We start from the raw sequence: 25,940 nt of genomic DNA, 5'->3' as shown, positions 1-25,940 counted from the left end.
GAAAAAAAGTCACCTGATTTACCACGATCTACGTAAAGAAAAGCTGAACTAAATTCAGTATTTACGCATGTGGGTTATAAAAGTATCGCCAGTTCACGAAATAAATCAGTCATTTAAAAAAAGACGTAAACAAACAAAATAACATCATGATAATTAAAGACTTTCTATAAAACTTTTAAACATGTATACCAACCTAATCTGCAGAATACGATTCATGAAGCATACGGAATAGAAGCATTACAGAAAGAAGAGAGAAAGAGAGTTTGAAAAGAAAATGACTAGAGTAAAGCTATGAATTAATTCACTGTAGACTGACCTTGAAGTTTCGGACACACAGCAGATGATTAGCCTTGTAGCGTGTCAACAAACACATTGACACATCGCTATCTCTTATCTTTTTGGTCGTGTGTAGCGACTTATTTATCTGGCCAGTAGCTATCTCGCTCGGCTGTTGTTTCGTCCATTTAGTAGCCTAAGGCCGGGGTGGGAGAGGGTGGGGGAGGGCAGTGGCGTAGCGAGGTCGGGTGTCACCCGGTGCGGCACTTATCGGTGTCACCCCCCCCCCCCCCAGAGGCATAGCGAGCCTTTCCGGGGACAAACTTTCAAATTTTCGTTTTGCACCCCCTCCCCTCAAACTTTCGATTTGCACCCCCCCTCAAATTTTTCTCTATATATTTTGCTATTTTTTTGCCTTGGTGTCACCCCCCCCCTAAATGGTGTCACCCGGTGCGGTCTGCATCCCCCTCGCTACGCCTCTGGGGTGTACACATGGGTTTTGTTATTTGTAGTCATATATACTTAAATTTACAAAATACAAATTCAAATTAAATTGAACAAAGCCAACAAAAATCAACTAACATGGACCAAAATATTGAAATGCAACCGATTAAAAATTCCCGCGAACCGGATTCGAACCAGTGACCTAAGGATTACTATTTAAATCAACTACAGTCCTCCGCTCTACCAACTGAGCTATCGCGGGTTTATAGATGACATTTCCAGTTCAGAATAATCAGCCTACGATGCTAATCTCTATCTCCTATCTAAGATGAAATCTCAAATCTAGGAGCGGACTTGTCTAAATTAAAACAATTTCCCGAGTTGAAACTTAAATGTTAGAATAAAAGTATACAATACAAATCTGTAGGTTGAGTCAACTACAACAGTTAACATCAATAAAATCCGACAGTCTTCTAGCATTAATCGTGTTTTCTCTTGTGAAACACAGGTCACTTTTTTTTATCATTTTCTTTGTTCGGTCCCTGACTGTGTGTTCGCTGTCTGCCAACACATTCTTGCAGACTACAGAACTTCCAGAAAACTCCGCACTCCAGGCAGGGGCGGGGGTAGGAGCTGGGGGGGGGGGGGGGGGGGGAAAGGGGGGTTCAAGAAACCAGGCCCCCAACCCCGACTGAAATTTTCACTGTGTATTTTTTTCATCAAAGCTTGAGGGCTAAAGCCTACAAAGAAAGCCACGGGCGTCTAAATGCTACAATGTTGTTGTATTATTAGGCTTTTAACAAAAACGACAAATCGGACGAATTACTTTTCATTGAGCATAAAACGTCATGAATAAAATGAAAGTATAAACCAAATATAGGGGGTCTCATTGTAATAGGGGCTGTAGTGTAAGCAACTTTACTTCTTAGAGCTGGGCATTGTAATCTCTCTATGGTCTATAATTGTGTCATTATTCATTTTGCTAAAATAGTTTGAATTTTTTTTAAATTAGCTGATAAAATAAAATTTCCCGCGAACCGGATTCGAACCAGTGACCTAAGGATTGCTATATCTCTCGCTCTACAGTCCTCCGCTCTACCAACTGAGCTATCGCGGGGATGGTTAACCTGATAGGTTATCCATTGAGTTGAAAACTACAATTCAGTATAACGCAACTTAAATTCATGTTTGGGGTTATCTTCTGAAGTATATCAGTTGAAGCAGTGTGGCCAATAACGAGAATATACATCCGCGAAAGGGAAATCGGGCTTAGTGGTGGGATTTAGCGAAGTTTGTATGACGCTGTGTTGTGGGGGGGGGGGGGGGGGGGAATTAATTGCTGTTATCATCTGATATCTAACCAACAAAGGTTCAAAGCTTTTTTTTACGAAGTGACTACTCGGAAAAAGATTTTTCGATAGAAAATACAAAACTCAATAGTTCTGCGCATGCGCAGTGACCTTAATAACTGTGCTAGGGTTAGGGTAAGGGCTAGTGTTAGGGATCTGCGATTTGTTTGTAAACACACGCATGCGAAGCAGTGGCGTAGCGAGGTCGGGTGTCACCCGGTGCGGCACTTAATGGTGTCACCCCCCCCCCCCAGAGGCGTAGCGACCCTTCCAAGGGGGCAAACTTTCAATTTTCGATTTGCACCCCCCTCAAATTGATTTGTACCCCCCCCCCCCCCAACTTTCGATTTGCACCCCCCCCCCCCTCAAGTTTTTCTCTATATATTTTGCTATTTTGTGCCTTGATGTCACCCACCTAAATGGTGTCACCCGGTGCGCTCCGCACCCCCCCTCGCTACGCCTCTGGGAGAGGGCATGACGTCTGTTGAGGGTGGGGGTTTTGCAGGGTCAGGGCTTACACAATAGAGCAGATAGGCTTTCATGGCAAGGGGCTTATATATACACTACATGGGCTTTCAAACAGGGCATGTACTTAAACTAGATGTGTTTCATACATGAAATTACAAACGATTTTTATCTTCAAAGCCTATATTTTAAAATGGGGAAAACAAAAACAGAACCGTTACCCTTCTATTTGATATACAAAATCATAATTTAAACGAATACAATTTCAGGTCATCTTTATTTCATTTTCCGGAAAAAAAATTGGGTAACAAGCTAGCTATTAAAATTTCAACATGATTTACACGAGAAAAATATTCCATAATTCTAACCAAAATTTGCATGTATTTTTATCACTTTCTAATTTAAAAATTATTGAATTTATGTTAAGTAACATTCCCCCCCCCTCCCCCATTTTCCATATATCGATACAAAAGTGTGAACATTCCTCCAATCTAGTTTTTTGGACATCATTAATGGACCCCTTCCTTATGTTACACCAAGCTTACCTAACAACGTCTAATCTCCAAAACAACAAACGGCTAATCTCGGAAATAATTGCATGCTTATCTCGAAAATTTAGACGGCGAAGCAAGGAAATAACCGGTGGCTAATCGGAAAAAAAAAACAAAACAAAAAAAAAACCAAGCGGAAAATAGCCAGCGGCCAACCTCGGAAATAAACAATGGCTAATTTTGGAGATAACCGACGTCTTATCTCCAAAATAACCGACGGCTAATTTCTTAAATAACCAACGGCTAATTTCTTAAATAACCGACAGCTAATCTCCAAAATAACCGAAGTCTAGTCTCGGAAATAACCAACGGTTAACCTCGGAAATAACCAATGGCTAATCTCCCAAATAACCTACGGCTAATCACGGAAATTACCGAGGGCTAATCTTGGAAGGCTAATATCGGAAATAACCGACTTCTAATCTCTTAAAAAACTGACATCTAATCTCGAAAAAAAACCGAAGACTAACCTCTTAAATAACCGACGGCTAATCTCTTAAATAATTTACGGCTAATCTCGAAAAAAAAACCCCACGGCTAATCTCGAAAACAAACGCCGGCTAATCTCGCAAACAAACGCCGGCTAATCAAGACTGTAGCTCGGCCGGGAGCTGCTCTGTTCGCTGCTGACACTCCCTAGCTCCGCGTCCTGGCGGGCGGGCTTTTCCTTGTTGGCGCAGCTCTTCTGGAGGTACCGGCTCTGGATCTGCTCGTTGAAGGAGATACGGAAGATGTCGATGAGCTCCGAGGGCGTGGCTCTCAGCTTGGCGCCATCCTGCTCACAGCACAGGCACCCGCTGCCACGCTTGACCCAGTCGGCGATCTTCACCACGACTTCGGTCTCGTCCAAGTTCTGGATTCGGACGGAGATATCCGATTCTTCCAGGTCAACGCTGGATCCAGTTGTCGATTGCGACCTGGGGACTTTCATCTGATGGAGAAATGAGAAATGTTTCTTCTTTAAAGTACAAATGAAAAGTAGTCGGTTTTTGCTATGCTATGCTATTTTTTTTTTATTTATTTTTATTTTTTTATTTTTTTACATATGACGTGAAATATAATTGATTTAAAACAGCACATACTTATCATATGACAGTGGCGTCACTATGACGGGTGTCACCCGGAGCGGCAGCCCAGAGTTGCACCCCACTCAGCAAATGACTGGGCTATATTCTATATATAATTTTCTAAAACAATAGACAATATGATGTCACCCCCCCCCCCCCCCCCCCCATGCCTGATGCTATCACCCTGTTGTGTAAATAACTGTCATTATAAAACTAACTAGGAAATACAGACTTAATTTTTTTGTGGCAACATTTTAAAGGTGTCACGTGTTACGGCCCCTCACCCTACCCTCACCCTACCCTCATTCTTCCCCCCCCCCCACCCAATTATGACGCTGACGTCCTGGGATGTACTATTTAGCTAGGTCTAACATTTTTATCAGAAACTAATTAACATAGAGTTGCCAGATATACCTTTCTAAATGTTGCCGCCTAATTTCCTCAACTTGACTTAGTGGCGCCAAACAGCTGAGATGTTACTGCACAGAGGGCGAGCTGTAAATAACATACTGATGTACAGTTTAAAAATGCATTAGATCTGAGGTTATTGTTATATAAATAAACGATTACTTTTATGGAATTAGCATTGGCCTTAATGTCGAGCGGTAGGGCTCAGAACCACTAAATCAAAACCTCTCCGACAGGCTGGTATCGAGCTGGGTATGCTAGTCTTCCTACCCTAACCCTGGCTATAACCGCCACAGCGATGTAAGTGTAAGGGAAAAAAGCATCATGTTATGATTTTCTTAATCTCTAAACATTGGCCTATAGTTTAAGCAACGTTTACTAATAGGTTTTACGTTGTTAGATCTAAGGTAAGCATTTGACTTAAATAACATTAATATCAATATATATATACGAGAAAAATGGCCCGTTGAGGAAGGGTACAACGGGCGCTAGGCTGATAGTGCTGTCTCTTTTCTCTATACTAAAACCAACTCACCCCCCCCACACACCACCCCCCACCACCCCCCACCCCACCTCACCCCCCCCCACACACACCACCCCCCCCCCCCACACACGGCCCCCCACCCCACCCCCCCACACACCTGATAGTGCTGTCTCTTTTCTCTAAACTAAAACCAACCCACCTCCCCCCCCACACACCCCCGCCCCCGAAAATTTCAAGTACCCCACCCCTCTCCGTGGAGGAAAAAGTCTAAACTAAAACCACCCCACCCCACCCCACACACAAACCACCCCACCCCACCCCACACACCCCCACCCCCCACACCCCCCCCCCCCACACACACACCACCCCCTCCCCCCCCCCCCCCAAAAAAAAAAAATTCTACCGTCCCATTCAACGAAATATAATTATATACTTTTTCCAGTGTCCGCTCCCCTCCCCGAAAATTCTACCCCCGCCATCGAAAATTTCAAGTACCCCCACCCCTCTCCGGGGAGGAAAAAGTCTAAATTAAAACCATCCCATTCCCCCCCCCCCCACACACACCCTCCCCCCCCCTAAAAAAAACATGTCTACCGTCAAATTCAACGAAATATAATTATATACTTTTTCCAGTGTCCGCCCCCTCCCCGAAAATTCTACCCCCGCCCCCGAAAATTTCAAGTACCCCCACCCCTCTCCGGGGAGGAAAAAGTCTGAAAGAAACACTGGTGTCGCGCTTAGCCACTACCCGAAGAATTGCATTAAAGAAATTGCAAGAAAACCACTTTTTAGATTAGACACATTAATTAGGCGGTAATTTTATTATAGAGTATCGATGAAGAAATTTCTTTTGAGTTGGGGAGGGGGGGGGCTCAGACGTTCTTACGCGGGGGGGTGGAGCTTCGCCCCTACCCGAAGAATTGTATGCAAGAAAATCTTCACGCAAACCATTTAGATTAGACAAAATTTCCTTTGTATTCAATGTTTACTCGATAATCAATGACGTCATATTACTGTGTGCACTCTCCGGCTTGAGTTGCTAAATGTGTCGACGTCATACTTCGTTTTTCGAATTACTGTGTTGTTTTTATTTTCCTTGTGTTTTCTCTAGAGCGTTCTTGTCAGATAGATAGATAGATAGACAGACAGCGAAACTATTAGTATTAATTAATATATATATATATATATATATATATATATATATATATATATATATATATATATATATATATATATATACAGAGAGAGAGAAAGAGAGAGAGAGATACATTTTTATTAACCCCCCTCCTCCCTTCCCTTTTCCTGGTAAAACCTTTCCTGGAAAGAAACCTTATTTATAACCCTATTCTAGTATTCTTTATTATAGCCCACAGCCTAACTTTAACGATTTCTATATTCGCTATGCCTATACACGGGTTCACTAATCTAAAAAAAAATCCCAAAACTGACTGCAGATTGTTACTTGACTCCGCGTCACATTAAGTTATTACCTGACGCCACTGGACCTTATATCCCCATTTATAACCAACACACAGTTAGAAGTGTTTATCTTTCTTCTTGTTACATGCCGGAAACGAAAGTGAACTCTTTTTTTTTAAACACCAAAAAGCTCCAAGTAAAGTTGTTCACTTCTTGTTTACAATTGGCAAATTTGGTGCGCAAAATGTGGTTATGATTTTAGGTAAATATACGTACTGTGGAAACTGTGTGTTTATAAAATTAATGTGTAAAATGTATGATTATGTATAAAATGTGTATATGGGTGTAAAAAACAGAACATACCTATTATTTGTTCTAAAAAACCTCTAATTTTATTTTAGAAGTAAAAAATGTATTGTTTATAGATCAGGTCTAGGATTTGAACCAGCATCAGTGTCTGGTTGGTGATGTCGGCAGCACCGGATGTGTGCACATGTGCACGTCTGTTTGTTTGCGCTCTTATGTCGGCGCTCTTTTGTCGTGCGCTCTTTTGTCTGCGCTGATATGTCGGCGCTCTTTTGTCGTGCGCTCTTTTGTCGGGGTGCCATATTTTTACACACACACACACACACACACACACACACACACACACACACACACACACACACACACACACACGCACGCACGCACGCACGCACGCACACACACACATATATATATATATAAACTATATATATATATACATATATACATTAAAAATCAACAGTAGAATACACATTTAGGCCTATATTTTATATAAATAGAAATCTTTTAATTTTCTTTCAAAAAGTAAAAAAGCAATTTCATATTAAAAAAAAATGAATATATGAGGTGTCAGATCATTGGTTTGTTGGCGAAGTATCTACAATAAAAAAACTAAAAAAACTCAAGAAACCTCACTTTAGTTCTCTTTAAATAAATAATTAGCAGGCAAGTTACACAGGTGCCCATCCAGGTGTGTTCCATATTTCCATTCACATCTGTTCATGCATATTCTGGTACCAATTAAACAGATGAATAATTGGAGATCCAATTAGCGTCCTTGTCTTCGTGTCTGTGGGTTCGCCTCCTACTCCTGGTAAATGCGAGGATCTTCCTCCGCGGATATGACGGTGTCCTTGCTGTGTTCGGATAACTTTCTCTCTACCACCTCCACGTTTGACTTGACCGGAGAGAGATCTTCGTGATCCACTTGTTGCGGCTTATCCTCTACCACACCCGACGACCGGTGCATCATAAAATTCGCGATCGACGGATTCCTTACCCTAGACGTTCTGTGAATCCTTTTCCCGCCGACGTAAATCCACTCTGGGTCCCCTTCGTCTTCTTTCACATTCCCTTTATAAGGCAGAGATTCTTGAATCTTCTCCCGGAAAGATGGCCAAAACACCATTTCAATCTCCGACGGTGGAGAGTTCAAATGCTCGTTCACGGTGTACGGGTCGTAGTCGACATGATTCACCGCGCCCTGGTGGACCCAGTCAGCGATCTTGACCACGACTTCCGTCTCGTCCAGAGCTTGGATGTTGACCATGATCTCCTTGCGTCGGACTTCCTCGTCTTCCTTGTCGTCGTCCTCGCTGTCGCTGACGAGGTAGTACTTGGTGAAGAGGCGCTTGAGCTGGCCCGTGTTGTGCAGGCGTTGGATGTGGAGGTAGCCGCCGATGAATTTAGAGTTGACGAACATCAGAGGTACCTCTCGGTTGTTTAGACCCGTTAGCATTATTAAGTAGTCTTCAACCTGGGATACGGTACAGACATTAGTGGAAATTGTTAGAGGAATTATTGGAATTTATAAGAGCAATTAGTGAAATTTATTAGAGCAATTAGTGGAATTTATTACAGGAATTAGGGGAATTTATTACAGCAATTAGTGGAATTTATTAGAGAAATTAGTAGAATTTATTGCAGCAGTTAGTGGAATTTATAACAGCAATTATTGGAATTTATTGCAGAAATTAGTGGAATTTATTACAGCAATTAGTGGAATTTAATACAGCAATTAGTGGAATTTATTGCAGCAATTAATGGAATTTATTGCAGCAATTAGTGGAGTTTATTGCAGCAATTAGTGGAATTTATTGCAGCAATTAGTGGAATTTAATACAGCAATTAATGGAATTTTTTACAGAAATTACTGGAATTCATTACATCAAAATTAGTGATGCTAATTAGAGCAAACAGTGATGAATTAGGGAGTTTCATTACATCCATTAGTTACATCTATTAGAACACTCAGTAAAATACAGTAGACCAAATAATTAAATTAATTATAGCAACTACTGAAATTAGCAAGAATATAATTATTAAGGTAGAACTATCAAAATATATCTTAAACCAATATTTTTATCAAAAGGCAGTAGCGAGTCCTTACATTGGCGAGTACAAGGTCTAACATTGGACAGGATGACACGATAACGAGGGTCTATATTAGACAACACGAGTCTATAACTAGGGTCTATATTAGACAGCACGAGTCTATAACTAGGGTCTATATTAGACAGCACGAGTCTATAACTAGGGTCTATATTAGACAGCACGAGTATATAACTAGGGTCTACATAAGACAGCACGAGATTATAACGAGGGCTTATATAGGACAACGTAAGTCTATGTACATAGGACAACATAAGTCTATAAAGAGAACTTACATTGGACAACAAATGTCTATAACGAGAACTTACATAGGGCAACATAAGTCTATAAAGAGAACTTACATTGGACACGTCCGATCGTTTCTCAATGTCTACGTAACAATAGTTGTCATCTGTCAGCTGTCTATATTTAGACAACAGCTGTTTGATCTGCTGGGATTCAGGTGAAAAACTCTTACCGAAGACAACAACCTGCAATTTAGTTAGCCGTCACACTCAGGTAAGCATATATATATTTATATTTATATATATATATATATATATATATGTGTGTGTATGTGTGTGTGTGTGTGTGTTAGTCAGCGAGTGTAATTGTGATTTAGTATTAGTCATATATTTGCGTATCTAGTTTGGTCAAAATAAACACACGTGAACACCAGTGGCGGAACTAGAAATAAAGGGCACCCCCGCAAAGAAAAAAATTAGGGCCCCCTATATATATATATATATATATATATATATATATATATATATATATATATATATATATATATATATATATATATATATATATATATATATATATATATATATATATATATATATATATATATATATATATATATATATATATATATATATATATATATATATATAATCTATATCCTAACTGAGTAATTTCGTTTTGTTTTTTTTAATTTCCAGAAAATATACTTTAATAACAGGTTCTACAGATATTTAGAGTGTATTCGCTTGCAACAATGCAATAAAAAAGCAGCACCACATTTAAAAACCAGACAACGTGATAAAAATAACAAACTATTGTTTTTATGTAAATTTGAAGATTTTATCTGGACGTAAACAAAAAGTGGAGCAAGTCATTGGACATCTTTTATGTCTGAAGTAATTTAGTCCAAACTCATTTTGGGCTAGAAATTATCATGACCACTACAATACAAGCTGGTCAAAAATATATGAAGACGTAAGCTTGATTCGTGAATGGTTTCTCGCGTTATGTTTATTTTTGTCATTTTTGGCTTTTATAATATCAATTTTGAAAATATCGATTTTAATAGCTATACCATTGTTTAGTACGTTTTATTTAAATAATAATTCTGAGAATCAATTGCTTTTTAATATACATAGTACAAAACTATTTAAATAAGCTTTGTGGGCATCCCTATTTTAAACAAGGGCAGTAAGTCATGGAAGTAGTGTGAATGTTTGCCTACCTTTCAAACTATAACTGTAGGTTTTAAAATATTTTTCTACGCAACAATCTCTGCTAGAGTAGACCTGCTGGTTTTTTTTTGTTTTTTTTTTTTTTTTTTTTTACAAAACCACTTTCACGATGCATGAAAAACATAATTTAAAAAAAAAAATTCATTGTTTTTTGGTCGGAACTGGGCCCCTAAACGTCCTGGGCCCCCCCCCCCCCCCCCCCGCATTGCGGGGTCTGGCGGTATGGTAGTTCCGCCCCTGGTGAACACCCAATCCCACTTTCCCGGTATTTGTATATTTCCCAACAGCAGGGTCGTGTTAAGAGTTTTGTAAACTGGTTCCACTACCCTAACCTTGGTCCCTACCCTTGCCTGACCATAAGCCTAATCTTAGCCTAGAACGTAACTCAGTGTGTTCTGTCGTATGTTCTGTATGCACCTAGATCTAGCCACCTCTAGTACTAATATAGAGATGGGAGGATAGGGAGGGGGCAGCGGGTTTGAAATGATTTCAAGTTGGGTCACAATATCGACTTTCAGGGGAGGGCGTGGTTGGTTGGGAGAGAGTAAAAACTTTGGACCTCTGGACAATTGGGGTCAGCAACCTATCTAGGGGAGAGAACCCCTAATTAAATAAAAAAATGCTGTCTTGCAGATTGTCCTTGGGTGAACAAACGCAGTGGAAGCAGAGTTTCTTTCAGGCATCTCTTCCCAAGCACGTCTACCACCCCCGTCTTCTCCCGGATTGAAGAAGAATTTATTTTTAAAATTTCTACCTATAAAATTTCGCCCCCACCCCGGAAATTTAAGTCTACTTCGAATGTTTCAAGTACCTCAAACGTCTGAAAGAAACACTGAATGTAAGCTAATCTAGAAAGAAAAGCAGCTTGAGGAAGGAATCAATGCCATATAACGCATACACTTTTACAGGACGAATAATTCATTGTGTTGTAGAAATTTCCCTCCAGTATTAGAAGTATTACAAATTAAGAAAGAAAAAGAAGATAAACACACTGAAACTTAAAATCTATAACACACAACCACACGTAGCCTAGCTTGACATACCTTCCTCAGTTTTATCCAGTTTTTGACAAACGGTACCGCGTTCGCCATTTCGTCAAACTTGACAACCTCGAGATCAAACTTGACAATCGTGAGATCAAACTTGACAATCCTGATGTCAAACTTGACAATCGTACACTGACCGACCAGAGCCTGCTACTCACCAGACTTAACCAACGCCATCAAACACTGAGATACTATTTTAGCTTGAGATGAAACGTTCGTGTTAGTGGATACACCAACACATACAAACATGGCGTTAATCTCTATCATGAGATGATGACCGCACAGTGCAGAATGGTGCTTGCTATTTTTATCAAGAAAAAATCTATGTAGATTTGTATTGAAACTTTGAAAAACTCTCCCCACTGTAACATAGGTGTGTAATACAAAGTTGAGCGGAGTGGCCTGTTAGTGTCGATCTACCAACTTTTTCATGGATGGGCGGAAACCTGCGTTTTTTTTAAAAAAACAACTGGTATCGTAGTTAAGGTAAATTGACAACCTGATATCGATATTGAGACGCATAAAAAAATACACTGTATTCTGTTCTGCTAACGGTTTAGTAATAAAACGACAGAAATAAAGTCAATTTTTTATTGTACTTACTTTCTTGTAGTTGTAATACCATAGCTGGAAACGACAACGAAAACAATACAAATAAAAATGTGGCGCACATTAAAATAAAATATTTGGATTAGTTATTTTCATGAAATTTTATAACTTCTTTTTATACAACTGAATCAAGTCAACAGTTCAAAATTAATGTCAATTTTTATCCACTCGAAGATCTAAAATTAAGATCTAGACTACTATAGTATTACATTTCTAACTTATCAGTTAAAATCTCCTTAGTAAAGTGAATACTTTTCACCTTGTTATACACATTTGTTTTTTTTTTCAAATTGTTCACAACACATTAAAAAATGGTACTGATAAACAAGTAGTAGTAGAGTTTCAATGACAGTCGTTTAAAGCAACGTTCAGGTGATTCAATGGTTCTGGAAGTCGTGCCCATCCACCATGTATGACGTCAGTTTGATCAGGCGCGTCATCAACCATTCAGCCAAGTGTATCGTCATCCTCCAGAACTCCGCCAGTCAGCTGTGACGCCATTTCCGCCCTGGACTCGGCAGGAAGCCAAGTTCTGGTGCCAACCTCTTGGTGTGTGTCGTTGTGGTCAGACTATCAAAGACCTGCCTGAAGGCCGAGTCTGACCGGTAGAAGACGGCCGGTTGACCCAGAGGTACAGGCACAAGGATCGTCTGCCCACCTGTGTATGACGTCCGTGTCCACAGATGTACCCAGTCATAGCCTGGGGAGAGGACGCGTCGTTATAAGGTGAAATGTGACACGTCGTTATAGGGAGAAATGTGACACGTCGTTATAGGGAGAAATGTGATTAGGACACGTCGTTATAGGGAGAACACGAGGACACGTCGTTATAGGGAGAAATATGACAAGTCGTTATAGGGAGAAATGTGACACGTCGTTATAGGGAGAAATGTGACACGTCGTTATAGGGAGAAATGTGATGAGTACACGTCGTTATAGGGAGAAATTTGACACGTCGTTATAGGGAGAAATGTGATTAGGACACGTCGTTATAGGGAGAAATGTGACAAGGGCACGTCGTTATAGGGAGAAATGTGACACGTCGTTATAGGGAGAAATGTGACAAGGGCACGTCGTTATTGGGAGAAATGTGATTAGGACACGTCGTTATAGGGAGAAATGTGACAAGGTCACGTCGTTATTGGGAGAAATGTGATTAGGACACGTCGTTATAGGGAGAAATGTGACACGTCGTTATAGGGAGAAATGTGACAAGGGCACGTCGTTATTGGGAGAAATGTGATTAGGACACGTCGTTATAGGGAGAAATGTGACAAGGGCACGTCGTTATTGGGAGAAATGTGATTAGGACACGTCGTTATAGGGAGAAATGAGACAAGGGCACGTCGTTATTGGGAGAAATGTGACACGTCGTTATAGGGAGAAATGTGACGAGTACACGTCGTTATAGGGAGAAATGTGATTAGGACACGTCGTTATAGGGAGAAATGTGATTAGGACACGTCGTTATAAGGAGAAATGTGACACGTCGTTATAGGGAGAAATGTGAGAAGGACACGTCGTTATAGGGAGAAATGTAATTAGGACACGTCGTTATAGTGAGAAATTTGAAGAAAACACGTCGTTATAGGAGAAATTTGAAGAAAACACGTCGTTATAGGAGAAATCTGACACGTCGTTATAGGGAGAAATGTGACACGTCGTTATAGGGAGAAATGTGAAGAAACACGTCGTTATGGGGAGAAATGTGATTAGGTAACGTCGTTATAGTGTGAAATGTGACACGTCGTTATAGGGTGAAATGTGACACGTCGTTATATGGAGAAATGTGAAGAGCGCACGTCGTTATAGGGAGAAATGTGATTGGAACCTACAATGGGATGACACAAAGACCTTCAAAGACCTAAATGACCTACAAAGACCTACATAGACCTACAAAGACCTACAAAGACCTACAAAGACCTACAAAGACCTACAAAGACCTACAAAAACCTAAAAGACCTACAAAGACCTACACAGACCTAAAAGACCTACCTCGACTCACAGGCAGCGAGACCCACAGGTCCTGGACGTTCTCCTGACAGACAGGGGCGACAAGCAGGTCCGACCCAAACAGGAACTGGCTGTACGGGGAGGGGGAGCCTTCGTACACGACACTGACCGGAAGTTGTGCGGGGACGCCGGCCCGACTGACTTGCTGTACGACAAACTTTCTGCACACAACAGGCGTCAATCAAACATTACAAGGCAGGTGATGGTGTAGACAACATGCGTCAACTAAACATTACAGGGCAGATGATGTTGTAGACAACATAAGTCAACTAAACATTACTGAGCAGGTGATGTTGTAGACAACGCGTCAATCAAACACAACTGAACAGGTGATGCTGAGAAGTTGGGGTACAGGAAAATGGGGGGGGGGGGGGGCAAGAACGTCTACCCACCTTCTACCCCAAAGAAATTAATTCATATATATATATATATATATATATATATATATATATATATATATATATATATATATATATATATATATATATACATACATATTTAAATGACACTGGTAAAAGTACATATTTTCTGTATAAATCTATATACATTCCATTTCGTTCGGGGGGAGGGGCTGAACTAATGCTTTGCCTGGAAGAAACTCTGCTTAGCATAAACATGACGTTCACGAACCAATTCTCCACGAAGTCAGTATTTACATTTTTTTAAGGATTACAGTGCGTAAAATGTTTTCACAGCCAATCCTTTAAAATATACTCGCTAGAAGAATAGCTTATTAGTGTAAGTTTAAAAATCTGTATTTTTAAAATCAGTAGCCTTCAAATCTCGAAGCACAAGAACCAGGAATCATTAAGAGAAACATCAAACCATGGCGCCAGAACTACGCTGTTTCAAATCAGACAGAACCAAGAAATCATGATCTTCATTTCCTGTTCGTACTCAGCGCACATAAAAGACAGGTGAAGTAGAGTTCATCTGTTTCAATGATCTCATAATACAGAGGCATAGCATTCGTAAGTTCTAACGCTCGACCACGCCAACCCTAACCAAGATATACATCTATAAATATTGAAGGTTTTCCGTTTGAAAACATGTCTATAAATATCGGTGGTGGTAAATCCAGTATATCACAAGCAGACACTGTAAAACTAACCAAGGGAAATTACTCTAAAACAAATCACTAGAAAGAAATAAAACAGAACCAATTGATGTAAAATGTCTGCCATAAAGCCAGCACAAAAACAAGGAGTATTGCCAGCAATGAATTATTCATTTACCTGTAGTCTGCCAATAAAGCAAATTGTTTGGCCAATCTGGCAAACGAGGAGATGGTGTTGTTGTTGTACCACTGAGCGTTTGCTTTGGGTTGGTTTCCTGGTGTAAGCAATGTAATAATATATAATTACACCAACCCTGATGTAAGCGATGTAAAAATAAATAACCACACCAACCCTTATGTAAGTAATGTAATAATAAATATCTACACCAACCCTGATGTAAGCAATGTAATGATAAATATTTACACCAACCCTTATGTAACTAATGTAATAATAAAGATTTGCACCAACCCTTATATAAGAAATGTAATAATAAATATTTATACCAACACTTATGAAAGCAATGTAAAAATATATATTTACACCAACCCTGTTGTAATGTAATAATAAATATTTACACCAACCCTGATGTAAGCAATGTAAAAATATATATTTACACCAACCCTGTTGTAATGTAATAATAAATATTTACACCAACCCTGATGTAAGCTATTTTTTAAATTTTATTTAAAATTTCGATGCATTTAGTTCATTTTATCATTTCAATTAGTTTTTGTGACCTGGCCTAGATTACTGAAAATCTTAAAAAACAAATATTTGAAAAAAAAATGTGCATCTATTCTTAAATTATTTTTTTTACTCCAGGTTGGTTTCCTATTGCAAGCAATACAATTAAAAAAAAACTTGAATAGAATGGCCTTTTGAAACGATTTTATGTTTGAAATATAATCCACAAATTAAAATTAATTTTTTTGATGTCACATTTCAATAAATGTCAGACAAAGGCGCGATGAAAGAAAGTCCGATGAAACAAAAAGACCGTCATCATTAATGAGTTGGCTGATGTGACAAAAGCTTAGCTTATGTGCACTAAATGGCTGTCCGTACCTGACCAAAACATTCCTATCAACACAACCTACCACCGTGTGTCTGAACCTACCTCCCCGTGTCTAAACCTACCCTCATGTGTCTAAACCTACCTTCACACGTCTAAACCTACCCTCATGTGTCCTGAACACGGGTGTAAACACCGCCATCTCGGCTGACCTGAGCAGCAGCTCCCCGCTCCGGGTCAAGCCAAGGTCAGCCAGGGTCGTGTACCCCCCTATGTCGAAGTGGGACAGCCCCACCCCGCTCACGGCCAGGCTCAGGGTGCCGTACACGCTGGAGCGGACCCCGTCGGCGGGGGAGAAGTCCACGTTCTGGTCCCCGTTCCAGACCAGTGTGGTGAACTTGCTGGTGCCTGCAGGGAAAAACACGGGGGGGGGGGAGAGGAAGATTTTTTGGTTTTTTAATAACCACGGAACACGACTTTGATCTGTTTTATTTTATATCAAACATATTTTCGAATCGAATTGCTTCTATCGCCCATAATAATAATATTCCAACTCATTACCACATAAGACCCGTTCAGTGACTTTTTTTCTCTGGGAAAGAGGGGGGGGGGATAGGGGACTTGAAATTTTCGGGGGGTGGCGTGGGGCGGATTAAAAGTTCCGGTGGGGGGGGGGGGGAGGACACTGTTAAAAGTATATATTTTCTATATAACTTCCATTTCATACGGGGGGGGGGGCGTAGACTCTCTTCAAAGGGGGGGGGGGTCTCCTGGAAGAGACACTGGACCCGTTGTGTTCATAGTATATTTTGTCTTAATGTTCACTTTACTAAACTCTTTACAATGTTCGCTGATGATTTGAATGCTGCTGCAATAAGTAAGAGATCTTTCAACGAGCTTATTTATTTAAAAAAATATTCCTACGAATTAGTTAATTTTTTCAAGAAATCCGCTGTTGTCATAGCTACCAGGATTCCACCATTACATTCTTTTCCGGTGACGCACCATAAGAAAGCTCTAGAGAAATAATTGTTCCTTGTCAAGTATTCAAATAAAAGTTTTCTTCCGGAGCTTACCACCCCCCCCCCCCCCTCATGAAGGCAACTATGGACAGTATATCGCATTTATCGTCTAATAAATCAACTTGTCCTTATATAAATTAAAAAATCCAAAAGCTTAAAAACGTAGGGCTAAATATCCTTATTAATCAAGCAACTATTAACGTACTTTAAGATGACTAAAATAAAACCCTAATCGATTTTTAGTACTTGTGTACCGGAAAATCCCACTCGGGTTTAAAAAAAAAAACCAACCAATTTCTTTCAATTAAATCTATTTTAAGCACTCGTGTACCGGAAAATCCCGCTCGGGTAAAGAAAACAATTTCCCCTAACTGCCCCGTCTCCTCCAGCGCTTCTCTGTTCAGTTTGGCCCAAAGAACGGGCCACTCATTGTGGCCCTCCAGTCCAGATCGGCCATCGTGCAGAACTGCGTCCACGGGTAGGTACTCGCCGAAATCGGCCATCCATCCGCCCATTCCAAGGCCAATCAGATTTGTCTTGATTACTGTAGAAAGTAAATGAGTTGATAAGTGAATGTCTATCTGTATGGAGTGTGGTAGCAAAATTAAGTAAAATGCTAGGCTTACTATGTATATAGTATATATGGCGGGGAGCGAAAATATACGTTGAAAGTTAAAGTACATCATAGGGTAGGGTGTGAAAACTAAGTTGGATACCATGTAAAAAATGTAAATATTATAGGGGTGTTGGAAATGTGTTGGGTGGTGTTCTACACAGTCATACTTTACTCAAAACACCCGGATTTGGCTTAGTTTGGGGGCACATTGTGTATGTCTTATTGTACTTGGGAATTTAATACAATCTTTTGCTCAGTAGGTCTACACATTTGAGTTTTGAATTACAATAGGTGTCCTCTAAAATTGTCTACATATAAATTTAAGTTTAAAAAGAATAAATAAAAAAAAAAGAATAAAAATAAAAAAAAAAAAAAAAAATAAAAATAAAAATAAAAAGATAACATTAAAAAAAAAAATTTAAAAATAAAAAAAATTAAAATAAAAAAAAAAATAAAAAAAATATTAAAAAAAATAAAATAAAAATAAAAAAAAAATAAAATAAAAAAAAATAAAAAAAAAATAAAAAAAAAAAAATTAAACTAACGAAGGCTGTAATGATGTCACCCACTGTTTTTGTACCAGCTGTAAGCGGATGGGTTGGTCAAGTCCACCGACCCGAACATCAGAGTCACTGACCTCTGCAGGTACACGTCACCCGTCCCGTTCCTCACCAGGTACCCTAGCGCTTCAGCCTGGGGTGGAGACAAATAGCTCACGCCATTATGCACGGGTTAAAGAGATAAAGTGATAAATATTCACTTCTATTAAGAAAGTTTGGCTATAACAATCACAGATAAGCAATCAGTCTTTCAACCAGACTTTTTTCTCCGGGGGACACTTGATATTTTCGAGGGGGGGGTGTTTTACTGGTAAAAGTATATATCTTTATTTAATTTTAAGATGGATTTTTTAATTTCACGTCAATATTGTGTAAAGGTTTTAATAACTTTATTTTTTTTTACATCCTTGTTAGTAGGTTCTTTATAATATCAAATAATTTATATTGAGAAGGTCTTTTACAAGGCCATAGAGCTTACATCTAGGTAAGAGCATCCAATATTAGGTCTTGGTTCTTACCTCTTTAAACATGTCGCCATTTTGCCTCAGGTAAGGATTGATATAGGCCAAGACACGGACGCCATCTTGTTTGAGATTCTTTATGACTTTGTCTAAGTCTGAATACAACAGGCAGAATTTGGAATATAGGGACGCATAGCTACTGGCTTGGTTAGCTAAACTACTGACAAAAAAATGAGCAATACACCTACAAAACAACTGACCAATACACCTACAAAACAACTGACCAATACACCTACACAACAACTGACCAAGACACCTACACAACAACTGACCAAGACACCTACACAACAATTGACCAAGACACCTACACAACAACTGACTAAGACACCTACACAACAACTGACCAATAAACCTACACAACTGACCAATACACCCACACAACAACTGACCAATACACCTACACAACAACTGACCAAGACATCTACACAACAATTGACCAAGACACCTACACAACAACTGACTAAGACACCTACACAACAATTGACCAAGACACCTACACAACAACTGACTAAGACACCTACACAACAACTGACCAATAAACCCACACAACAACTGACCAATACACCTACACAACAACTGACTAAGACACCTACACAACAACTGACCAATAAACCTACACAACTGACCAATACACCCACACAACAACTGACCACCACACCCACACAACAACTGACCAAGACACCTACACAACAATTGACCAAGACACCTACACAACAACTGACCAAGACACCCACACAACAACTGACCAATACACCTACACAACAACTGACCAATACACCCACACAACAATTGACCAAGACACCCATAAAACAACTGACCAAGACACCTACACAACAACTGACCAATACACCCACATAACAACTGACCAATACACCTACATAACAACTGACCAATACACCCACATAACACTTGACCAATACACCCACATAACAACTGACCAATACACCCACATAACAACTGACCAATACACCCATACAACAACTGACCAATACACCCACACAACACAGATCACAATCACCCACACAACAACTGACTAGACATAGACACAACTCACCAGGGTACCAGCGTGGATCCCATCTCCAGTCCCAGTTGACCCTCTGACCAAACTCCATGTCCACCTTGCCTGACCAGTCTTGGATCCAGATTCCAGCCACAGGGATGTCGAACGCCTTGGCTTGTCGGTACCTGGACAGCATCTGCACAGATTCAACACACACCTGACATGCACCTGGACATCATCTGCACATATTCAACACACACCTGACATGCACCTGGACATCATCTGCACATATTCAACACACACCTGACATGCACCTGGACATCACCTGCACAGATTCAACACACACCTGACATGCACCTGGACATCACCTCCTGGACATCACCTGCACAGTATCAACACACACCTGACATGCACCTGGATATCACCTGAACAGTATCAAAACACACCTGACATGCACCTGGACATCACCTGCACATATTCAACACACACCTGAAATGCACCTGGACATCACCTGCACAGATTCAACACACACCTGACATGCACCTGGACATCACCTGCACAGATTCAACACACACATGACATGCACCTGGACATCATCTGCACAGATTCAACACACACCTGACATGCACCTGGACATCACCTGCACAGATTCAACACACACCTGACATGCACCTGGACATCACCTGCACAGTATCAACACACCTGACATGCACCTGGATATCACCTGCACAGTATCAACACACACCTGACATGCACCTGGACATCACCTGCACAGATTCAACACACACCTGACATGCACCTGGACATCATCTGCGCAGTTTCACCACACACCTGACATGCACCCTTTGTTGTCCAATGTTTTTAATTTGCTTGCAACATTAGCAATATTTTTTTTTACATTGACATTTGCGTGTTTTGAGTAAAAATCGTTATATTAGATAATATTTTAGTTTTTATTTTTATTTTGGTGGCCGAGACTGGAGGACTATGTAAAAATACAAATAAAAAACCGTACAAGTACAAGCTTTCAAATTCACTGAAAATAAAACAATAAAATAAACAGACTTTTTAAAATAAAACCTTGGTTCTCGTGGGAACTTACATTTTTAACGACTAAAGCTTTTACCTAAGTAAACATGTTTCTTTTATTTTCTTAATCACAGTGAATTTAAAAACTTGTTATCTCAAAGGATTTTTTATTTTTGTTTTCCCACTTTTTAGTCATTTGTTCGAAGAGAGGTTGACACAACATTGGCTACGACTAAAAATATTAGCCTTAAAACCTGACCAGCAGCTTGCCATCTCTAAAAAAAAAGACAGTTATCTGCCCTTGGTTAGCTAATGACAACGAAAAATCAGCCAACCGTGACGAAAAGTTTACATACGACGTTCAGCTGATCGAGTAGTCGCTAGTATTTAATCTTGTTATCTCCCATGAGTTCCGAAACCGTTTGATCAGTTTTCAATTAAATTTAAAAAAAATGATATTATTGCATTGTCATTGAAGAAGAAGGTATCTAGAAAGCTCCAAAATCGAGTTCCAAGAGTTGCCACGAACCCACCAATGGACGTAGTGCATTAAGTAACAGCTTGTAAAGAACACGAGTCGGGTATTAAAGATGGGTCATCAATCGAGTACCATTTAATGAAAGCCTGGTTATGTATGCGGCTGTACGTGTTAAATACAGCACCAGCAATTAAAGCTAGGTGAAACTACCCTATAATTATAGGTAAATTACTAATTAGTATTCAGGGTTTCGTTTATTTGTGAGGGGGGGGGGGTGCACTTGAAACATCCGGGGAGGGGGATAGAAATGCACTAGTTTAAGTATATATATATATATATATATATATATATATATATATATATATATATATATATACATATATATATATATGGACACAACCCCCCCTCCCCTGTCACCCCTAATTCGAAGAGATGCTTGAAAGAAACACTATTAATTAATAATATTAACTAAATTGCTAAAAAACTACTCAGAAATGAAAATGATTTTATATAAGATTAATTAAGTGAGTTCTACTGTTTTTAAGGACTTCAACATTTTCTTTATAGAAATATATAAGTAAATTTCAACCGAGTAGCCTCCCATGTAAATAAAAATAACAAAAATGTTCCATTGTTCGCCCGAGTTTTTTCATCGTTAGAAAAAATTAAATGGACGTTGTGCCCTCAGCAGACCTGGACTTTCCAGACAGTTGTTTATTTGTTGTCGACTTAAAAAGCGGTTGTTTTGTTTTCTTTATCCAACGACGCACTGATAGCATGTCCGTTTAAGCTAACGGCGATGACGTCATGATTTAACGGTTTTCGGAACCTTTAATTGAAGTTACATTATGGTTTTCCTGTCTTTTAAAATAACGTGAAATTAATTTAAAAAGTATTGAAATCCTACGAATTAAAATAAAATACTCCATAGATTGAACTAAAAATTACCGACCAACGTCATTCTAAAATCGAATGTTTTTTTTCTCCAATTATCCCATTTTAAATTTGACCGTTTCTTTTGTTTCTTTTGTTTTTAAATCAACGAGTTGATTAGTTGTTCTAATAGAGAATGGAAAAAAATATCTGTCATTTAATTTTAATTCAATTTGAGGAAGCTCTTTAAATGTCACTTTTGATTTTCGTCTTTTCAGATAATGCCAATTTAAAGTCTTTAAATGAGATCTATACCAAGGGCATTTAATTAAGGCCAATAATGGTCGAATAAAAATAGCTCTGGGTTTTTGAAAAATAAATAATCAACATTGTCATTGTGAAACATGCGCAGTAATTATTTCCCGCTAGTTGATATGATTTAAATGAATGGTCAGAAAATAGATATAGAATTTATGATGGTAATTTAAATTTAGTTCAAAAGACAAAGGAGATGTTTGGGGTAGGCCAAGACACGGACGCCATCTTGTTTGAGGTTCTGTATGACTTTGTCTAAGTCTGAATACAACATGCAGAATTTGGAATATGGGGACGCATAGCGAATGGCTTGGTTAGAGAAACTACTGACAAAAAATGAGCAATACACCACACAACAACTGACCAATAAAGGCATTGTTGGTAGAACATAATGTAGACGTGTTAACGATTTACACATTATAAGTCCCACGTTACATACCTCACTCAGCCACATCAGGGCACACCTCATCCCATTTTAAACACCCAACATCGCAAAAACCATCCATCACTACCTACCACCCCCCCCCCTTCCAAAGACCACTACACTAATCATATTTGTCCCACATCGCAACACCCACCACTACCCCCGAAAGGCTACTACACTGATAAAATCAGTCATATATCACGCATACACAATCCTCTCACACATCCAACACCGCCCCCTTCCCATAGTCATACCCCCATAGTCTACTTCCTACACTCACCGTATCAGTCCCACCTTGAACAATCAACACCGCCCCCCACCCCCCCACCGCCCCCCCACCCCTATCGTTCCCCCCCCCATAATCTACTACCTACACTCCACTCACCGTATCAGTCCCGCCTTGAACACCAAACATCGCCCCAACCCCACCTCTATCGCCCCCCCCCCCATAATCTACTACCTCCACTCACCGTATCAGTCCCGCCTTGAACAATCAACACCGCCCCACCCCCACCCCTATAGCCCCCCCCCCCCCCCCCCATAATCTACTACCTATCCACCACTCACCGTATCAGTCCCGCCTTGACCACCCAATACCGCCCCACCGCCCCACCCCTATCGCCCCCCCCCCCCATAATCTGCTACCTACACTCACCGTATCAGTCCCGCCTTGAACACCCAACCCCCCCCCATAGTCTACTACCTACACTCACCGTATCAGTCCCGCCTTGAACACCCAACCCCCCCCCATAGTCTACTACCTACACTCACCGTATCAGTCCCGCCTTGAACACCCAACCCCCCCCCCCCCCCCCCCCCCATAGTCTACTACCTACACTACACTCACCGTATCAGTCCCGCCTTGAACACCCAACCCCCCCCCCCCATAGTCTACTACCTACACTCACCGTATCAGTCCCGCCTTGAACACCCAACCCCCCCCCCCCCATAGTCTACTACCTACACTCACCGTATCAGTCCCGCCTTGAACACCCAACCCCCCCCCCCCCCCCCCCCCCCCCATAGTCTACTACCTACACTCACCGTATCAGTCCCCGCCTTGAACACCCAACCCCCCCCCCCCCCCCCATAGTCTACTACCTACACTCACCGTATCAGTCCCGCCTTGAACACCCAACCCCCCCCCCCCCCCCCCCCCCATAGTCTACTACCTACACTCACCGTATCAGTCCCGCCTTGAACACCCAACACCGCCCCGCCCAGCAGCCATTCCGGAAGTTCCGGCATACGACCCAGGAATGACGTCAGTTCCGTGACGGCGTCGAGCAGGGAGCCGGCCTTGTTGAAATAGAGACTTCCGGTCTTCCCCAGGATAAAAAATCTCGTGGAAACGGGAACTCCTGTGACAGACAATATGTCGGGCAGAATTTAGTGCCAGCGGTCTGTGTCTTCAGTCAGACCAAGTGTTCACTTGACAGTGATACTTTAGCAATAGACCTACAGTGATACTTTAGTAAGAGACCTACAGTGATACTTTAGTAAGAGACCTACAGTGATACTTTAGTAAGAGACCTACAGTGATACTTTAGTAAGAGACCTACAGTGATACTTTAGTAAGAGACCTACAGTGATACTTTAGTAAGAGACCTACAGTGATACTTTAGTAAGAAACCTACAGTGATACTTTAGTAAGAGACCTACAGTGATACTTTAGTAAGAGACCATACAGTGATACTTTAGTAAGAGACCTACAGTGATACTTTAGTAAGAAACCTACAGTGATACTTTAGTAAGAGACCTACAGTGATACTTTAGTAAGAGACTTACAGTGATACTTTAGTAAGAGACCTACAGTGATACTTTAGTAAGAGACTTACAGTGATACTTTAGTAAGAGACCTACAGTGATACTTTAGTAAAAGACCTTACAGTGATACTTTATCAAGGGACCTACCAGTGATGTTACAGCATGGGACCTACAGTGCTACTTACCTACAGTGATACTATGGTTTGGGACCTACAGTGATACTTTAGCAAAGGACCTACAGTGATACTTTAGCAAGAGACCTACAGTGATACTATGGTTTGGGACCTATCATCATACATTAGCATGGGACCATCAGTGATACAATAGAATGTGACTTAAAGTGATACTATAGGATGGGACCTATAGTCATACATTAGCATGGAATCTATTGTCATACATTAGCATGAGATATATAGTCATACATAAGCATGGGACCTATAGTCATACAATTGCATGGGGCCTATAGTAATACATTAGTATGGGACCTAGAGTGATTGGCACTACAGTATAGGCCCCACTAAAATACTCATAACACAAATGATGAATCGGTAGCTGCGAACCCTCACTAAATCTAAATAATCTAGTTACGGCGTTTATTGCTATTGAATATATAATATTTCAATAATTTTTTAAATTAATTCAGTATCTTATCACATAAGAAAAAATAATTATTTTTCCGTTGTATCGAAAATAAATTAAGATAAAGATTTCTCCATAAACCCACAAACATTCAGACCAAAATATAAGCTTGTAATACAGAAAAGAAAGGTGGGTTAATTTAAAGAGTAATGACAAAAAAAGATCCATTACCTAAAGTCAAACACGGAGTAAGACAATCCATTATAATGGAGGGTAATAGCGCCGAGAGGAAAGGTACGTGGGCTGGGGGAAGTAACTCGTGTGGTAATCTCCCCCCGCCTTGTCTAGAGTGTCCATCACGAAAGTAAGTTGAGTGCTTTTGTTTCTTCCCACACCTTGGCCAGAAAAAAACGAAGGTCATCAAGATCAATGGCCTGATAATTAAATTATGTACATTTGAATAATTTTCAAGACATTTTATTCAACCGAAAAACTTTATGACTTTTAAAATCGTGTCATCCAGTACTAATACCACCTATTTACCTTATTTACACATGAAGAAGTTTTCATTACAGTTAGCTGTTGACCTACTCAATGTTACTTCGTTTTGTAAAAATAAAATAGGATTTGTTTTTTAGTTGCCTGGGAACGTCTATAGGGTAATGTAGATTGGTTTGTGA

The 25,940-nt window shown here is 40.1% G+C and overlaps 3 protein-coding genes and 2 non-coding genes across 5 annotated transcripts; all 5 read right to left on the bottom strand.

Annotated features, from left to right (window-relative positions):
- Positions 1–894: 894 nt before the first annotated feature.
- On the bottom strand, positions 895–982 carry Trnay-gua (transfer RNA tyrosine (anticodon GUA)). Its single transcript is given in 2 exon segments — positions 895–930; positions 946–982. It is a non-coding gene; the product is annotated as a tRNA-Tyr (tRNA).
- Positions 983–1,748: 766 nt separating this feature from the next.
- Positions 1,749–1,837, bottom strand: Trnay-gua (transfer RNA tyrosine (anticodon GUA)). Its single transcript is given in 2 exon segments — positions 1,749–1,784; positions 1,801–1,837. It is a non-coding gene; the product is annotated as a tRNA-Tyr (tRNA).
- Positions 1,838–3,292: 1,455 nt separating this feature from the next.
- On the bottom strand, positions 3,293–4,650 carry LOC131929027 (uncharacterized). Its single transcript, XM_059285217.1, has 2 exons — positions 4,567–4,650; positions 3,293–4,016 (listed from the first exon to the last, which is right to left on the bottom strand). The coding sequence occupies exon 2, from the start codon at positions 4,014–4,016 to the stop codon at positions 3,669–3,671; it is 348 nt and encodes a 115-aa protein (XP_059141200.1). The 5' UTR covers positions 4,567–4,650; the 3' UTR covers positions 3,293–3,668.
- Positions 4,651–7,338: 2,688 nt separating this feature from the next.
- Positions 7,339–11,630, bottom strand: LOC131929025 (uncharacterized). The gene is made up of 3 exons (XM_059285215.1): positions 11,382–11,630; positions 9,220–9,348; positions 7,339–8,243 (listed from the first exon to the last, which is right to left on the bottom strand). The coding sequence occupies exons 1-3, from the start codon at positions 11,427–11,429 to the stop codon at positions 7,572–7,574; spliced, it is 849 nt and encodes a 282-aa protein (XP_059141198.1). The 5' UTR covers positions 11,430–11,630; the 3' UTR covers positions 7,339–7,571.
- A 395-nt stretch (positions 11,631–12,025) lies between these two features.
- On the bottom strand, positions 12,026–25,653 carry LOC131929018 (sulfoquinovosidase-like). Its single transcript, XM_059285210.1, has 10 exons — positions 25,492–25,653; positions 24,097–24,275; positions 19,850–19,991; positions 18,793–18,890; positions 18,284–18,407; positions 17,430–17,642; positions 16,242–16,484; positions 15,242–15,338; positions 13,989–14,167; positions 12,026–12,693 (listed from the first exon to the last, which is right to left on the bottom strand). Exons 1-10 carry the CDS (start codon positions 25,520–25,522, stop codon positions 12,479–12,481), a joined length of 1,521 nt encoding a protein of 506 aa, XP_059141193.1. The 5' UTR covers positions 25,523–25,653; the 3' UTR covers positions 12,026–12,478.
- Positions 25,654–25,940: the final 287 nt, after the last annotated feature.

Source organism: Physella acuta, unplaced genomic scaffold (genome assembly GCF_028476545.2).
Source record: "Physella acuta isolate Inbredline_101_S28 unplaced genomic scaffold, ASM2847654v3 ptg001584l, whole genome shotgun sequence".
NCBI classification, from domain to species: domain Eukaryota; kingdom Metazoa; phylum Mollusca; class Gastropoda; family Physidae; genus Physella; species Physella acuta.
The sequence above is the reverse complement of the archived record's forward strand: the minus strand, read 5'-3'. Positions and strand labels throughout refer to the sequence as shown.

What these genes read in the sequence shown, in the direction of transcription:
- LOC131929027 (XM_059285217.1), bottom strand. Translation starts at nt 4,016, where the DNA reads ATGAAAGTCCCCAGGTCGCAATCGACAACTGGATCCAGCGTTGACCTG.
- LOC131929025 (XM_059285215.1), bottom strand. Translation starts at nt 11,429, where the DNA reads ATGGCGAACGCGGTACCGTTTGTCAAAAACTGGATAAAACTGAGGAAG. An exon ending in ACTGGATAAAACTGAGGAAG is followed by an intron (nt 9,349 to 11,381) that starts GTATGTCAAGCT and finishes ACTAAATTGCAG; the next exon opens with GTTGTTGTCTTCGGTAAGAG. An exon ending in AACGATCGGACGTGTCCAAT is followed by an intron (nt 8,244 to 9,219) that starts GTAAGTTCTCTT and finishes ACCGTATCCCAG; the next exon opens with GTTGAAGACTACTTAATAAT.
- LOC131929018 (XM_059285210.1), bottom strand. Translation starts at nt 25,522, where the DNA reads ATGGATTGTCTTACTCCGTGTTTGACTTTAG. An exon ending in TTACAGCTGGTACAAAAACA is followed by an intron (nt 17,643 to 18,283) that starts GTGGGTGACATC and finishes TACTTTCTACAG; the next exon opens with TAATCAAGACAAATCTGATT. An exon ending in CGTGTTCAGGACACATGAGG is followed by an intron (nt 15,339 to 16,241) that starts GTAGGTTTAGAC and finishes TGCTTACACCAG; the next exon opens with GAAACCAACCCAAAGCAAAC.